Source organism: Buteo buteo, chromosome 4 (genome assembly GCF_964188355.1).
Source record: "Buteo buteo chromosome 4, bButBut1.hap1.1, whole genome shotgun sequence".
NCBI lineage: Eukaryota > Metazoa > Chordata > Aves > Accipitriformes > Accipitridae > Buteo > Buteo buteo.
This window is the reverse complement of record NC_134174.1, coordinates 63712922-63730257: the sequence shown is the minus strand read 5'-3', so window position 1 is coordinate 63730257 and position 17336 is coordinate 63712922. Positions and strand designations below refer to the sequence as shown.

The 17336-nt window shown below is 39.3% G+C and overlaps 1 protein-coding gene across 1 annotated transcript in view; it reads right to left on the bottom strand.

Annotated features, from left to right (window-relative positions):
• Positions 1–2793: 2793 nt before the first annotated feature.
• Positions 2794–17336, bottom strand: part of SEC23IP (SEC23 interacting protein) — a 28234-nt gene continuing 13691 nt past the window's right edge. The window contains 8 exon segments of the mRNA XM_075026514.1: positions 2794–3948; positions 7289–7389; positions 11318–11480; positions 13534–13719; positions 15105–15207; positions 15945–16100; positions 16758–16958; positions 17133–17228. Of these exon segments, the coding sequence (XP_074882615.1) occupies positions 7308–7389; positions 11318–11480; positions 13534–13719; positions 15105–15207; positions 15945–16100; positions 16758–16958; positions 17133–17228 (987 nt within the window). The 3' untranslated portion in view covers positions 2794–3948; positions 7289–7307.

The following is a 17336-nucleotide window of genomic DNA, read 5'->3' as shown; positions in this document are numbered from 1 at the left end:
GTGAAAGTCAGGCTGCATCAGAGCAGCAGAGGGAGCGAGCATCGAGTTCAGAAGATCCTCTGGAGAACACTTAGCGTGAATGTGTTAATTCTAAGAAATATTGATGGAAGTCACTCAGCCAACCTCAGCTGCTGAACTGAGGGAGCCCATCTCTCACCAGTGGGCCAGAACACAGGTGCCATTAGTTAGAGCATCTCATTCACGGCCCCAGGTGACCTGTTTTCTGTGATTGGAGCATTTCCTAGAGCAGCTGCTTGTTGCTTAAAACTTTAACGACGACTACGTGTCCCCAATTTTCAGGAGGAGGAAGGGAGATAAAATGACTCTAGGAAAGTCACAGAGGTACACAGGGTGAGATGAATCTACTTCGCACCCTATCGGGTGGCTTCCGTCAGCAAGAATTAGTCACGCATTTTTATCCTTCTGCTACGAGAGACTTGCAGTCTTTTGTCTTTGCATGAACTACTACACGGTGATCTGTCTCAACGATGTTTTAAGCACTACAGAGTACAACTACCCCACAGGGGCTATCTCTCAGTTTAGGCAGATGGTGCCAATAGCACTTTGTGCCTCACACCATGCTTGTTCCAATATTTCTGAATACCTCCACGAGCCTACTAGCACAATTGCATACAATACAGGACTGCTCATGACTGCAGTCTGTATTTTCACATTAGGCTCATCACCTGTGACAGCTGTAGACACATGGTCAGGGCTGCAGAACACAGCCAATATTTACCCACCTCTCACATTAAAATCTTGAATTGGTTTAAAGACCACAGCCAAAGTGCCAAAAAGACACCATGGGTAGGGGACAGAGAAGGGAATGGGTTCTCTTTTTCTCCACTTACCCCAGCTTAAGTAAACTGTCTCAGCTTCCACTTTCACACTGAAGAACTTAAAATTAACAGCAGAGATGAACTATGTTTTCCAGGGACATCCCAGTGCCTCAGCCTAAGAGTACTGGTGTAAATGCTCTAAGTACCAACATCACAACGGAATCAAGAACTTCCCTTCCACCCCACCACCCCAGCTGCTCCTTCCCCACTTCTGTCTGCTCTTCAGCCTCCATCTATTTTTCAATAAGTTAATTTAGACAGTTTCACCTTAAACTTTCAATCCTCTCTTCTCCTGTAGAGGCTTCAGAGCCAGGATGCAAATCTGAAGCAGTACACCTTTTTTTTTTTTGAGGACACTTTCATATTGACATGGGCAGATGACAAGAAAAGCCAGGGCAGAAAACAAGTGGCAATGGGATGGTTATAATTCCCAACACTAATTTCCCCTCCTTTTCCTGTGCTATTATGCCCTGCTACGCAGATATCGTTATTAAAAAAACAAACAAAAGACCAAAACCCCACAAACTTCTGGACAATTTTTTTTTTAAATGTTTATGATCACTTCAGCACAGATTAAAATATGGCAGGGAAAACTTTGATTTTTTGTATATGGATTACCTAATTAAAGTTTAATTAGCATTGTTTATTCAATTATGGATTCTAATACCTACTACTCTTATTTAGAAAAGTCAAAATAAATAAAAATATAACAAACATAGAACAGCATATATCAGAGGCTGTGCTGTATATGGTCTGCCTAATGAGTTGTTGCAGCATGCTAGGAAGATTTCTGCTGAGGAAGTAATAGGTACATCCGCAGCAGACAAATTCACTCTTTAAACTCCATTTGTTTTACAGTTTTTCTTTGTTTTATATAATCATTGGTTACACTGTTATTTTTCCTTAATGTCTGAACCTTCATTTTCTTTTAAGGTATAAGAATTGCTAGTTACGGTAGTTACAGTCGAATTTTCATTTATATAACTAGAACTGATTTTAATGCTATATTCCCAAAACAATTTCTCTGCTCCAGACGGTCCTCATTCACCTGCAATATCCTCCTGTGCATCCTTCCATTGCAAAGTAAACTCCTTGCTAGCCAGGGTCCCCCATGCAACAATGCTTTTCACACACCCATAAACTTTTACTGTTCCTTGGTAGTGCTGTTCCCTCCCAGGGCGCTGTATCGCAGCCCATCAGCTTTACAGCAAAAGAAGAAAGTGAACAAGATGCTGTCAGAGCTATTTAAGCATATTCATCATATCATTCAGTGTTGTACAGAGCTGATAAATATAAGTGTATAACCTTCCACTCTATGATACTTAAGATGAAAACGAGGTCAGTGGTTGTGGTTTGTGGTTTTTCGTTGGGGGGGGGGGGGTAATGTATTATAACAAAGCAGATTGTAAAACTTAGAAAACTTGGGTCTTCAGAGGTTAATTTACAAAGATACAAATACATTTGGTTTAGATAACAAGTTTCATTTGGCAAACTTGCTTCCCAGAGCAAGATGGACTTTGATAAACCAAAGCAACTCCAGTGGAAAGTCCCAAGATGACTACAGGGTTGCAGCACATGGCACGCAAGAAGATATCAAGGCAAGTGCTCAGTCTTGAGAAGCCAAACAGGAAAATCTTACTGCTGTCCTCCACTATCTAATATGAGAGTACAAGAGCAAACAGAGACATCACTCCTGAAGATGCACAGAGAAAGGACAAGAGGCAATAGGCACAAGCTCCACGTGGGAAATTCTAATTGCATGTTAGAAAAAGATTTGCAATCATAGTAGTCAAACATTAGAATAGGGCCCAGAGAGGTGAAGGATCTCCATCCTTAAACAAGGCCCTAAGCTGCTCCTGCCTTGAGCACAGGAGCTGGACTAAGTAACCTCTCCAGAGGTCCCTCCCAACCTGTTTTCTGTAATGGAATACAAAACCTTCCTGTAAAGACCCACTGGAAATAAGGTATTTTTAATTATAATAACTCAAATATATACACAATAATGTGTATTTTACATATACCAAGAAAAAAAACATACTGCATTTCAAAATTCATTTACTGCAATAACAGAGGCAAATACTCAGTAGTAAGGTTAAGTCACTAATATTAAGAAAAGCCACAATTTGCATGTAAGTTGAAGCCAGAGGAAAGCTACAGAAGCTCAGTATTCAGAGGCATGAATTCAAAGGATTTCATACTACCCAACTCATCTCAACTTCATTACACGAAAATGGAGTCTGGATCGAAGGTCTGGACCTAGTTTCTTCACTAGTACTCATAAGCTTCAGATTCTTCTATTTACTTTGACTGTTTTGAGATACTAAACTGCAAGGTCAAGGTTAAGTATTTTAGTTCTCAACTGCAGCCTAGTTTCACTAAAGTGACCTTAATTACCAGACCAACATGTTATTATAAATTGTTCTTCATTTCAGGACACGTGAACACTGAACTAGCTGTAACAAACTTCTAACATTTTCAAAGTCAAATGTTCATTTTTACTTAAAAAACCCCCACAATAAAACTCTTAACAGAGGCTTAAAAAGGTCTTTATAAAATAATCTCCATCACACTTACAATAGTAAGAAAATGATTCTGATTGCTAGTTTTTAGTAAATATGAACTGTTTTATGTAATCTGTATTAAAGATGGTTATAACTACAGTTCACATTTTATTTTTAAAAGGTGGACCAACAAACATGTCAAGAAAAGCAGATTATTGCTGTTTCTCAACAAGTCCTTTTTTAATAAGGACATGCTGCCTTGATGGGCAAAGCATGTTTGACAGCCAGCTGAGACAGGATAGCTGAAGGAGAGAAGTAATGATTTGCATGCCAAAAAAAACCCTTCTTCGACGATCACTTTATACTTGGCAACTGTACAATTAAACCAATTTAAGATCAAAATTGTGTCATTCCATCCATCTCTTGAATGACAGTGCTGATCATCTCAAAATTTAAGCTTGCTTGAAGTGACACAAGAAGGTAGAATCTGAGCAAGTTCTGGACCAGCAGAAAAAAAGTCTGACGCTTATCCTGTCATCTGTAACTATGAAAATACTAGGCATTCTTCAAAGCGTTTTTCACCAGGTCTGTCGGAGCAACAGGTATGGCTGTGCAGAGAAAACAGAACATGTACATATGGGAAATATGAAATATATCAAGTTTCCTATTCCTGCAGTAGTACTAATAAAATTAAATATGCCAACATTCAATTTCAAGAGGACTCAAAAAGATCTAAAAATCCATACGCATTTTTTATCATTTTTTTAATACGATAAGCTCCTGAAATATACTTCTTGTGGACACAAATGGGCAATTACAATTACAAGCAGAAAGAGCCCACAACTGCTCATAGGATGTCATTCACTATACATTTTAATTAGCTACTAGATTCTTTAACTTATGGTAATAAATTATCCTACTCTAAATAGAGATAGAAATAAAGGTGCAACAGTTTATACATCCAAGTTTTAATATGCTGGTGCATTCTCCTCCCTCACTACAGCCCCCTAAAAAGAGCTGTAAAAATAAGAATAATGTATAGACAGTGTATAGCGACTTGAAAAAATCTTCTAGCCAACACAGTGAAATATACTCCTGTGAATCTAATAAAAAGATCAAGATGCTAGTGGTGGCTATGCTTTACTAAAGAAGGACAAAATTCTCATTTGCAAGTGCCATTTAAAACATCTTAGCATTTTCAGTTTCCTTTCAAGCAAGTTACCAAAATAGATACAGGAAATGAAATTTCCAATTTATGTGTTGAAGTTGTCCCAAGCACTTCTTTACATTGTTTACATGAAACCCTGTATTACTGTTTCACAAAGAACAGCTTTAAGATGATCTAGAAGAGCTAAATCAAGTCACTCATACCAAATAAAAGTAGAACTCAAGAGGTTTTAATACCATTTTTACTATTTTATCAGTGAGTAGAAGCAAACAGATATTGGTAGCTAGTCACCAATTTTAAATGCAACGAATTCTTCTCATATGTAATTTTAGCTAAGACAGTTCACGCTGCTGACTTGACTTAGTTAAGAGTAAGTTACCAGCAGATGTCAAGAAAAACCTCCCAAGACAGAACACTACATAGCTATGCTATGCATTAGATGCTGTGCATCAATGACCCTCTTTGCTTTTAAAATTCATCCTCATATGATGAAGCACAGTGGCCACCTTAGCCCTCTTCTACTTTTAACAACATTGTTTGACCAACTCCTTCCATCTCTCTGAAAGAAAACGATCAGCTAATTCAGACCAGAGATAAAACCAAACATCCAGCTCCTCCCTTAGCTTGCCTCTGCTAAATTTTATCTGCTCCAAAATTACCAGTGTCCCCAAGAAGTTAAAGGGACCTGTACTGGCCAACAGCACCATAAACATCAACATTCCTGAGGAAAGGCAAGCAGGCTAGTACATCTGTCTCTTTCCCCCTGCTGACAGCAGACACCATGAAATTAAACTGGACAGCAAGAGGTAGCTCTGCGCATCAAAGCAGGGAAGCGGTCAGGTCTCAGCGTTCAAATCAATTAACATGAAAAATATGAAGAGAGAGCCCAGAGCTACCTTTGGCATTTACTCTTTCCCTTGAGCAGCCCACAAAGAGAGAGGCTGTTTCTTCAGATAATCTACTTCTAGATAGGTAAATGGATGTTGCTGTCATAGGCACTGCTGGATAATCCATTACTTTCACACTGCCGCCCTTCACATTTGAAGGTCTTAAAAGAAAAAAAAAAAAAAAAGAAAAAACATGCCAACCCTATCTGACTACTGTCTAACACTGGGGGAGAATTTTCCTTTTCCCTACTGCAAGACTTATGCGATATTATTTTAGACAGCATATGTAGACTTATTTCTTCTCATGTAAAAAAGATCCTGGCCTTCTAGTGTGCAGCCTTCCCAAGATATCACTTGTCATTAACTGCATCCCAGTGGGCCCTAACTGACCTCCCATTTAAGCCTCCGGGATTTGAATCCTCATCTCAAGCACTGTTCAGTCAAGCAAGTGGTGAGAGAAGTTCTGAGCAATTCCTGATGGTATTACAATCACACAGATTTCCTTAACTATGCTTTGTTGCATGACATCCTGCTGAACGGTCCTCCGACTGTGTAGTTCTCAATGAAAAATACAATTATACCAGTGTATGCTGAAGCTAAGCAACAAACCCACTAACTTTGTGGTGATAAATTATCACATCCCACCCCCAACCCCCACCAATGAGACCGAAAGTTATTTCTGTAGCAATAAGCTTCATGTGATTTCAGCCTAAGCAGTCATAAAGAAATAAAAGCAGAGAAAAAATTCTGCAACTGTGACTTGAGACTCTGCATAAGCCATTGTGATAACTAATACACCACTGTCAGAGTTGTGCAGCCAAACAGTGCCTTTTTCCTATTATTTGTCCATGCTTTAAAAAAATGCATTTGATCAGCTATGACATTTCATTTTAAAAAAAGATGCTATCAACTGACCATCAGAAGCATTCTGTTACAAAAGACTACTAAAACTGTATGGGACCAGTTAAAGCTATCTAGAATACTCTCTGAAATGTCAAGTATTTCTCTTCATACTGGGTATTTATGTACCTTGACATTATCAGTTTTTCTGAAAAAATTGAGAAATATATTCAGAAAATATCTTGTCATACAATTCCAAAAAGGTAAGGTGCATATTTCTTCCTCCTTGCCTCTCAAAAGAGTATATAGTCTATTCTACAACACCCAGTGATGCAAACTGATAAAATACAGATCCTCAGTTAGGAAACACACATCTTAAAATAAAAATACTTGCAAGTGTATTTCAGACCCAAGATACTTAATTATATTGTGTATTTAACTTCTTTTCAAAGTGAACCAACTTCTATGCTATATCATTTCACTTGTTGTACTGAAATTCTTAGGCTATACAAAGATAATAAAATACTGGCATATATAGAGGTCTCATTCAGTAATTTATCAATATTAATGTTTAACACCTTCTTAGGAGACAAGCAACTTCTTCCCTGGCATACATGTGCACAATTGGTCAACCAATACAACAATATGGACATTGCAACAGTGGAACACTGCTGGTCGTCTTTGATCTACTGCACTGTAAATGAAGTTTCATCATATCCAATATCACCAAGTTTTCCTATACTTGAACATTCATTGAACAACTGAACTGGGGGAGAAACATGATAAAGAGAGATCATATTTTTTCACATATTTGTACTGGCAATTATTATCCCATACCAGAAACTCTAACATCAGATATCTTTGGGGAGCGAAGGGGGGAAGAACTTGAAGACTTCCCCTGCATTTATGTCTGGAAATTGTTTTTGCAATCAAAATGACACTTTGCAGCTTCCCGCTTCATAATTTAAACTTCAGAGGAAAAGAGAAAGTAAAGACATCTAAGTTGCAGCTGAATTTCATATGAGTACATAAGTTATATTAAAACAAACTTACAAATTCATGTTTCCATACATCAGTGCTGTGGCTGCTCAGGATTGATATTCATAGTCCTGTATATTTCTTTGAGAAACAGCAAGGCAGTGTCTTCAGATCCCCTATGAAGAATGTAAATGCATTATTTTAGTACAGTCCATGTTCTAATTCTTGTAAGCCACACTTCATCCCATTCCAGCTCTTTAAAAAGTTTGCCCAACCTACTGCCCTACCACTTACCTTTCGGGAACATGATGCTACCTCTACCAACTTCCTTCAAGCTACAATTCTTCAACAGTTTTGCCTTATTTCTGCTATCAGCCCTAGCCTATGCATTTACCTTTTTCTACTGCGTTTTCCCCCATTCTGTTCCCCCTAACTTACTACGCTGCAACTCAAAATGCCCTTATCTATCCACTTTTTTGATGTTACTCATTTGGCTTAAATATCCTCAAATAATCTATCACTTTTTGTCTGCAATGGGCTCCTGAATATATTCCACCAAGAATACATTCTACTTGTCAAGGCTGTCTTCCTTTACTTGCTCCACTGCATCTATTAGCCCAAAACTCAAAACTCAGCCTTGCCAGTTCTTGCAGCAATATTCTAATTCTTCTCTCCTAACTGGCTGGCACTTTCTTGTAAATAGACTATGTGAAATACCCATAGTCTTCCTCTCTTCCTTACTGCTAAAAAGTAAGGAAGTTCTCAAATAATTTAAAGATTAATATAATTCAAGTGCCATGTTTCCAAGTTGCTGTTTTCCCTCCTCTTTTAAAAATCAAAGCTTCAGGCTATCTGAATTTAAATTTAACAGGGACAGACTTAAATCTTCTTACTCATCTATAAAATGTTATTTAAACACACATGAACAATACCAATATAAAAGAGTAAGAATCGCTGCAAAAAAATAACAAAGTTAAACAGGCACATTTTAACAAAGTTCCAAAGCTGCAAGAGTTGCTAGATAAGGGTAGCTTCCTGTGCTTTTTAAAAGAAATGACGCAGGGAAACAGTAAAGAAGATTTAGATGGTCCAACTGTGATCCTCCAAATGTGAGGACCATCATTTACAGAACACCAGTACAGAGCTAAATGTGCAAGCTAAGGGACTACAGATATTTTCTACAACTGAGTACAGAGATAGTAACCACATTTCTTGATGGTCTCCACTATTAAATGAGCAAGCAAAAAAGAAAGCAGAAGGATCAGCACAGAAGCTCTGTTCTCTCTAACATGCAGAGCATTTCATTTAAGGTTTTCCCCACCACCCCCCTCCAAAAAAAAAAAAAAAACAAAAACCAAACCCACCCCAGCCCCCACGCTCTCATATTTGGGTCAGTAATCATTGTGCTTATCCTCCTTACTTGAATGACAAAAAAGACTATGGGTAGCAAGTTTTTAAAAACCTGGCAACAATCAGCTGCCGCCTTGTAGAAAAGAACTCCCCGTTCCTTCAACTCTACTCACGAAACAGCACTGCCACCACTGGGTCACCAACTGCTCGGGGAGCCCTGCCAGAGCTCAATGCTCAACAGTGCTGGCACAAAGCAGAACTGCAGCCTTGATAATCCCTTCTCTGGCAGGTACTGATCTTTGACAATGTCAGTGATACTGACATTAATAAGATCCTTCAGGTAATGCTTTCAATTCTGTATTTTAACCCCTGGAAAAATGCCTGCTTCTAAAAATTATTAGCTATTGAAAATCAAAACCTTCAAAAATAGTGTAGAGCACTTCTTGTCCAGCACCTGCTAAACTCAAACCAGGAGGCGAGTCACTCCTCCCTCACCAATAGCATTTTGCACAGCTCAGCAACTGACATCCAAGCTTGTCTATTACATATAAAGGTGTGTTGTCATGTCGCCAAATACAGTTTACGCATCCCTTGCTCTACCATTTCACACCTTGTGTATATTCATGTGTGCTTAATTTTATGACAATAATAAAATGTATCCAATAACACACCAAAAAAAGAGAACTCATAAGGGCAAATGCAACAGGTCAATGGTTACTGCTATTCCTTGTGAGAGACTGAAAGATTTAATGTCTCAAACATTGTGGTGGGGCAAGTTCTGCATAACAACTAGCCCAGATGAAAAGAAGTCGATCAGCACAGGTCAGCAGAGGACATCAGCAACAGGACTGGGAAGGCCTGCGGGAGCTCTGTGTTCGGATGCGCTGAGCCGGGCAGCTCACCACGCATGGCCAAAGATCAAACGATGGTCATGCCTGCAGGGAAGAAGTTACTCCCAAGCAACCCACACAAACCCCACAAGACACCTAATTAGACTAATGAGTTTGAGTGCCCGCCCAAAGGAGGGGCAAGGAGATAATAAAAGGACACAAACTGAAGCCCCATGCACATGTGCCCACCAGAACTGGACTCCTTGACTGACTAGAGCAAAGCTGGACCCAGGAATGGTAAAATCTTTCTCTTTTCTTTTCCTCTTCCTCTCTCTGTCTCGCTCTCTCTTTCTCTCTCCTTTTTCATACTCCCTACTCTTCATCCCTTTGGACACAAAACCATTGACCAAGTCTGGGCCTGGGAGTGGATCCAGCCACCCCGGGCTCCTCTCTGAGGAGTCTAGAAAGCAAGGGGGTCTGCTCTGAACCTCCTGACCCAACGGGAGGGATCTCCTTCTTCCCTGAATTGATGTATATGGTTACCCCAGGTTACATGGTTTACTGAGGTAATTTCATGCCAGTTCCTGTTGTGAGAGACCCCACCACCTACTGTTACACCTCCCTAGTTCAGGCTGCTTCTGCCACGAATAAAACGTTCAACTGATCATTTGGTGTTGTTTTACCTTAATTTAGCCCAAGGGAATTCCAAACTCAGCACTACCCCTGCCTGGTCTGTCCAGCCCCGGTCATGACATTCCTATAAATGGAGTTATATCTTTCTCCATTTGAAACATGTAAGCACTGAAAAAAATTGAAACCAAATCCAGATAAGGCAATGGAGTACTGCAGCTCTGACTACACGATGACATCAAACTCTGCTTGTTGTTCTATAAATTGTTCTGTGTACAAGCAACCACTGTACACAAGTGGTAAATCATAACCATCCAAGTTTACAGGAAATTCCACTGTGCCTTTTTTCTTCCTTTTTTTTTGTTAATACCCAGCAATTTCATTCCAACATGAAGAGGTAATAAAAGTTTTACTACATGTTGTAGTCTAATACAATTCCTTCATGAATAGTTTTATTTGAAAAACTACAGCTGTCAAAATGCTCATAGAGCTTTCCTTGTTTTGAAAATGATTGTAGCTAAAGGTGTGCATTTTGAGTGTCAAAGTTCATAAGAACGGTATGCAATGTCTTCATTGTAAATAGGATGATAGATTTGTTTACTTTGTGCTAATGCAGAGTTTTATTTTGAAATGAGATTAGCTAAGGGTGACATCTAGGTGCAACACCTTGAGACTGACACTCCTGGAAAGTCATATATAGTGTTTACTTAATACTCAAACTGTCTCAATTATATAACACTTGAGCATCCAGAGTATAACAAATTTATCTTTACAGTATGCCTGTGTGGGAAGGCAGTATCTTTCCAAACAAGAGGCCATTTCAGAATTAGGTGATGAGGACCTCATATCCAACTTGGCAGTCATCTTTTCCAAACATTTCAAAGATTACAAAGATCCAGAAAACTCAGGTCTCTTAAGTCACATGCATACACATCGACCACTGGAACCACTCCTATTCTGGTAGCTTTATAATTGGACAGTCTTTTTGCAACGTTTTAACTTCTCAAATCAGCAGCAGCCTGAAAAATAGACCTGTGTATATAAACCCAGTTATTTTTGTCAAACTGTACTTGAAGTGGAACACTAGGGCATGATTTTTGACAGACATCACCTGAGTTTTCACTATAAAATCCTCAAGACAGGAAACATGGCTCTAGCTATTATCATATTGGTCATAGGTAAATAACAGACAATAGGAGTAAGATAAATGGTAGGCAAGTCATTACCAACATTTAAAGATACATGGTTATATGAGAAAAGCAGTATCTATAGAATCACAAGTATTTCCTCTTACCAGTAGCACAAATGACTCTGTAAAGCAAAAAGGTATTCATTGAAGCTTTCTATTGGTTTTTCTTGTAGAACATAATCAATACGACGTCCTCCATTTAGCATTCCAACCTTCACTAAAAAATCTTCATCTTTTGGAGGTTCTGGACTTTCAGTGATCTTTTCAGCTAAAATTAAAGAGTTTAAGATTTAAACTATCTTCAAGCACAGCCTGCTTGACTATAATCAAGAAATATCACCTGTTTTCTCTGCTATAATTTCCAAGTGCTTGCGATAAGACAATAACAACAGCCTCAACTGACTAGCACGCCACTGCATAATTTGGAAAGGTTACTGGAACTATAGGCTTATTTCTTTCATAACAGTTTAAACAGAGCTTGTTTGAAGAACAGCTCACAAAGTAGCAGCTAAGCAATTTGAAAAACAAACCCCACTGTTTATACATAGACATATCCAGTCACTCCACATGCAAATAACCTGAAATAATATATTTTTACATCCCCCTTGCATAGAGTCAATCGCTATCCTCAATTTAAACCAGGAGGAATGTTTCATCTTTGTAAGAATAGACAAAGACAGCATTACTAAATACTGACGGATAATTCACAACTGGGAAGCCTGCCCTTGGTATCACTGGGGTAGTATTTATATCCAATAAGTTTATTTTCCTCAACAGCATTTTATTCCGTTAAGAGTACATACTTAAATGCTTCTTAGCTCATCCCAAAAACTCAGCAGAACACTGATGAAGAGAATAAATCTCACAAATATTTATTTGTATTAATTTGCCCTGAAAGGAAAGAAAACACAATGGATTTAAAAACCTGCCCTGCCAACAGAAAGTTGAAAGGTTATACAAACTCAAGCCTAAAATATCCTTCAGTAAAAGCTCTTATCTTTTCCTTTCCTAAAAGGCAAAAAAATTCAGCAGTAGATCTTACATTTAACATTAATACTCCTGTATTGGGCTTGCGTGGCAAGGTTTTGGTACTGGCGGGGCTACAAGGGTGGCTGCTGTGAGAAGCTGCTGGAAGCTTCCACTATGTCCATATGTCTGACAGAGCCAATGCCAGGCGGCTCCGAGACGGACCTGCCACTGGCCAAGGCTGAGCCCATCAGTGACGGAGGTAGTGCCTCTGAGAGAACAGATATAGGAAAGGGGTGGCAGGGGGGAACAACCATGCAGCAGCAATTGCAGCTGGAGAGAGGAGTGAGAAGATGTGAGAGCCCCAGCCCTGCAGACCCCCAGGTCAGTGCAGAAGGAGGAGGAGGAGGTGCTCCAGGCGCTGGAGCAGAGATTCCCCTGCAGCCCGTGGGGAAGACCACGGTGAGGCAGGCTGTCCCCCTGCAGCCCAGGGAGGTCCACAGTGGAACAGATCTCCACCTGCAGCCCGGGGAAGACCCCACACCAGAGCAGGGGGATCCCCAAAGGAGGCTGTGACCCCGTGGGAAGCCCACACTGGAGCAGGCTCCTGGCAGGACCTGTGGATCTGTGGAGAGAGGAGCCCATGCTGGAGCAGGTTTGCTGGCAGGACTTGTGACCCCGTGGGGGACCCACGCTGGAGCAGTCTGTGCCTGAAGGACTGCACGCCGTGGGAGGGACCCACGCTGGAGTAGTTTGTGAAGAACTGCAGCCCATGGGAAGGACCCACGTTGGAGAAGTTCGTGGAGGAGTCTCCTGTGGGAGGGATCCCACGCTGAGCAGGGGAAGAGTGTGAGGAGTCCTCCCCATGCTAAGGAAGGAGCAGCTGAGACAATGTCTGATGAACTGACCCCAACCCCCATTCCCCATCCCCCTGTACGGCTGGATGGAAGGAGGTAGAGAATTCAGGAGTAAAGTTAAGCCCAGGAAGAAGGGAGGGGGTGCGGGGAAGGTGTTTTAAGATTTGGGGTTTATTTTCTCATTATCCTACTCTGATTTGATTGGTAATAAAATTAAAATAATTTTCCCCAAGCTGAGTCTGTTTTGCCTGTGACGGTAATTGCCAAGTGATCTCTCCCTGTCCTGACCTCAACCCACAAGTCTTTCATTGCATTTTCTCTCCCCTGTCCAGCTGAGGATGGGAATGATAGAGCAGCTTTGGTGGGTACCTGGCATCTAGCACAGAGGCCTCTTTAATAGGGTCAGGAAAATCAATAGCAAGCAATCACTAGGATACTCAAGTTTCTACTAACTTGAGATCAATAAGTTATAAGAAAAACAATAATGTGTCCACATACCTTCTACCACTTGCTTTTCTTCTTCCTCTTTAATCTGGTTAGCTACTTTCTCCAGTTCTGCTTGTAGCTGAGTTGAAGATGTATGAGCACGTGCAAATTCATTAAGGGTCTGCCATGCACTCTTCAAAGAGCTAATAAAACCCTGTTTCAGATCAGATCCCATACGAGAGAGAGAGTCTTTCAACTCTAAGAAAAAGTAAAAGTAAAAAAACAAAAAAAATCACCACAGTAGAAGGAATTAAAATTATAAACTAAAACCAGAATGATGAAACCCTGTTCAACAAACATCCCAATTATTAGGAGAAACAGGCTTGCTATGTCACGCGTGTGTGTTTCTTGCTTCTCTATTCCATTCAAAAAGATTAGGTGAAATGCAACTAATACACAATTGGTTTCTCACTGAATGGGTCAGAGTTAAAACCTACTGGCACAGGAAACACTCCAACAGCCTCCAAATCCAGAAGGGTCCACAAAAATAGCTACACCAGCCAATCCCTCAACACCAACACCGTCCACAACCACTCCTAACATCCTACACTAAAGGAAAAGTAGAGAGAGACTAGTTTCAAACTCCAGCACAGCAGAAGAGACCAGAAGAGCTGCCAATGTCTCTTGCAACAGTAGTGAATTTGGAGAAGCACTCCTGGACAACTCTAGCCTGTAATTCTGCTATAGTTTAGTAACTGTGTCACCAGTAACCAAGCTGCCATTCAATACTGGTGAGAAAGTCTGAATGAAGGCGAGCTCTTCACAATAACTGGTTAGAATCACAGCAGTCTGTTAGATCAGGCCTCACAACTGTTCCATGTAACATTCACCTACATCAAAGAAAAAACAGTGAAGAGCAACAGACCATATTTTTCTCCTTTACTATATACACTTTTTGAGAGTTGTAACCTAAACATTCCTTAACAAGTACCTTGTCTAGTCTAGAAAAGCAGACTCCTTCTCTAATGTACCCTTCTAAAGTATAGATGCTGCAGAATTTCTCCATCCAAGTGCCTGAAGACAAGCTTTCAGGAGGGCTCTGTGAACTTGTACAACAGTAATACTGTCAACCGTACAGCAAAACTGACTTTCCTTATCAGGTATGCAAAATTTAAGTATAGCACCTCAATTTGATGTGTACTTGTGAGCAACAAAATCCAGTCCCTGCCCACCAATGGCTATGGAACCACCTTTTTACACAATGTTTCCAATACTGAACAAACACTGGTTAAACACTTCATGGTGGTCATTAGAGACAAGGTAAAAAAAAAAAAAAACAGTAAATTTAGTTTCTGTTTCACATCATCTTAGAAATTAAGGTGAACAAGCAATATACAGGGATTTTAAAATGGAACTTTGGTAATCAGAAGCTCAAATCTGGAGGAATTACTATTATTACATCTGAATGCAATTGTGAATACCCAACTTATGGGGCTGGGAGGAATCCCCTCTGATGTTCAGGAAAAACATGGAGTCAGACATCCAGGAACATTCATTAGTCTCTTGAAATTTTACAGTATTCTAATGCATCAAACGAGTAAATTAGGCATGAGATCCATATATGAAGTAAGTTTTCTTTTTACCCAGGTGAAGCCTTTTTCTGCCTTTATGATGTGGAATGAGAACTGGTTTTAAATCCACGTCTTCAGTGATCATTGGTTCTAACCTGTAAGCTACTGGATCAAGCTGTTAAGAAACAACACGTCGACATTTAGTTATCATAGAAATTATTCTAATTATCATATTTCAGTAAAAAAAAAAAATAATCCCTATTTATGATTAATAGAGAACCACTTCTGAATTCTGTTCTATTTCACTTTACAGAAACTCAGTTCATGACCATTTACTAATTAGGTCTTGCTCCCCTACAGACAGAGATTCTAAAGAGGAAACACAACACTGAAAGAGCAGCAAAATTTTCTTGCACTCTGATGATCTCTACCAACACGTCACTGTTTAATTGTTAAGCAAGATGGGACAGAAGAGGACAAATGTACTGCATGTGCTGCAAAACCTCTAAGGACTTCTAAATTTCCCAGAATCTAAACTGGAAACTCAGAGAAGTCCTGTAAACGGCTCAAATACAAACACTTTATAAAAATCTGCAAGAGTGGCTTGAAATTAATTTAAAAAAAAAAAAAAATCCTTTAAGCTCTGAAAATGAACAGAACAAATATTATCAAGCCAACCCATACCTAGAATGCTAGGTATGGAATCTATAGCCAGCTCTACTTCACTTTTGCAGTAAAGACCACAAATATTTGGAATATGTATTTCAGTTGGGTCATTTTTTTAAAAAGGGTGTTTTGGGAAATGTATGCAGGGGAACGAGAGGTGTAATGCTTAGAGGTTAAAACCTAGTATTCTGCATTTTTGTCATCTGCATCAACTAAAATCAAATCTCAAAAGTACTGCTTACTCACTGGATGATAGATATTGAAGAATCCCTTGCAGGTAGGAAGTCTGTAGTTTTCATCAATCTTCTCCACACCTCTCACAGTAAGGAACACACCAATAGGAGAACCGAGAGCAAAGAAAATATCTGGTTCAAAGTCCAATGCACTGTAAACCACAGAAACCTAACAGACAGAAATCAGATATAAAACCTCTCAGAACTGCCAGCTAGTTAATATAATGATTAGCTAGGAAGGAGAAATAAGTTCTGTATTAAATCAACCACATGCTCACAGTACTTCCAGGAAGCTTCAGCTACATTGCCCTCTTCCATACTAATACCATAGTACCAGTACATATTAATAGTATAATATTTAAATGATTTTTAACGAAAAAATTCAAAAGTATGAAAAAAATTTAAAAAATATATTTAAAACAGGAAGTCTTCAAGGTTTGGTTTTTAAGTTAAGTTTGAGGTAAAACTTAAATATATCAGCATAAATGGATCAACTTAGGCTACCGTGTTAACTGTAAAGCCACAGAACCATTCAATATTATGTCATTCACACAGTTCTGCTTCTGGAACAGAACCATATTTACAGCTCACTCATTGCTGAAAGAAAAAATGAATTGTAGTGGTATCCTTGTTACAGTAAGTTTTGCTTTTCCGTAATCTAACCCACTCTCCCAGCCCTCCCTCCTGCCAAAGGGTAAAGTTCTACGTAAACATAACTTTTGTACATCAAGGGGAGTAGCACAAAGTCACCAACATTAAAAGAAACAAAACCAAGCAAAAGGACAGCATTCTTCCAAATGAATCATTTAAATCTAAGTAGTCTCACCTGGCCAGTTCCAACTTCAAAATACTCATAGTCAATGTTCACAGATGAAACGGATGCACCAACAGGAAGCTTCCTCTTTGGGGGTAGCTGACCAGACTCTGAAGGGGAGACAGAAGCCTCTTTTGCTTTCTGGGCATCTTCTTGAGTTTGCAGTGTGGCAGCCAGCACTGCTTTCTTTTCTGCTACTGTTTTCTTTTGTTCCTTTTGAGAAAAGTTTCAAAATCAGGAAAAAGGTTTATTTCACAGTTGGCAAAATTCCTTTAATAAGCCCATGATGTTAACAAGTGTTTTAAAGAATAGAAGTTACTCCACAGTAAGGAATTCAGTTTCATTTGCTTTACATTTTTCAGGAATGAAATAAAAAGTCATATTTACCTGCTTGGCTGCTCTGTCTTTTACAAAATTAGCTATTTTCTTTCTTGGTCCAAGAGGTATCCCCATTTCCTTCAGGTCATCAATTGTACACATGAGCTTAAAAAAAAAAAAAAAAAAAAAATCAAACACACACATCAAAGATATAAAGTATCTTTTCTAGTAATATATATAATTTCTTATTGGCAATGACTTATGAATTAGATA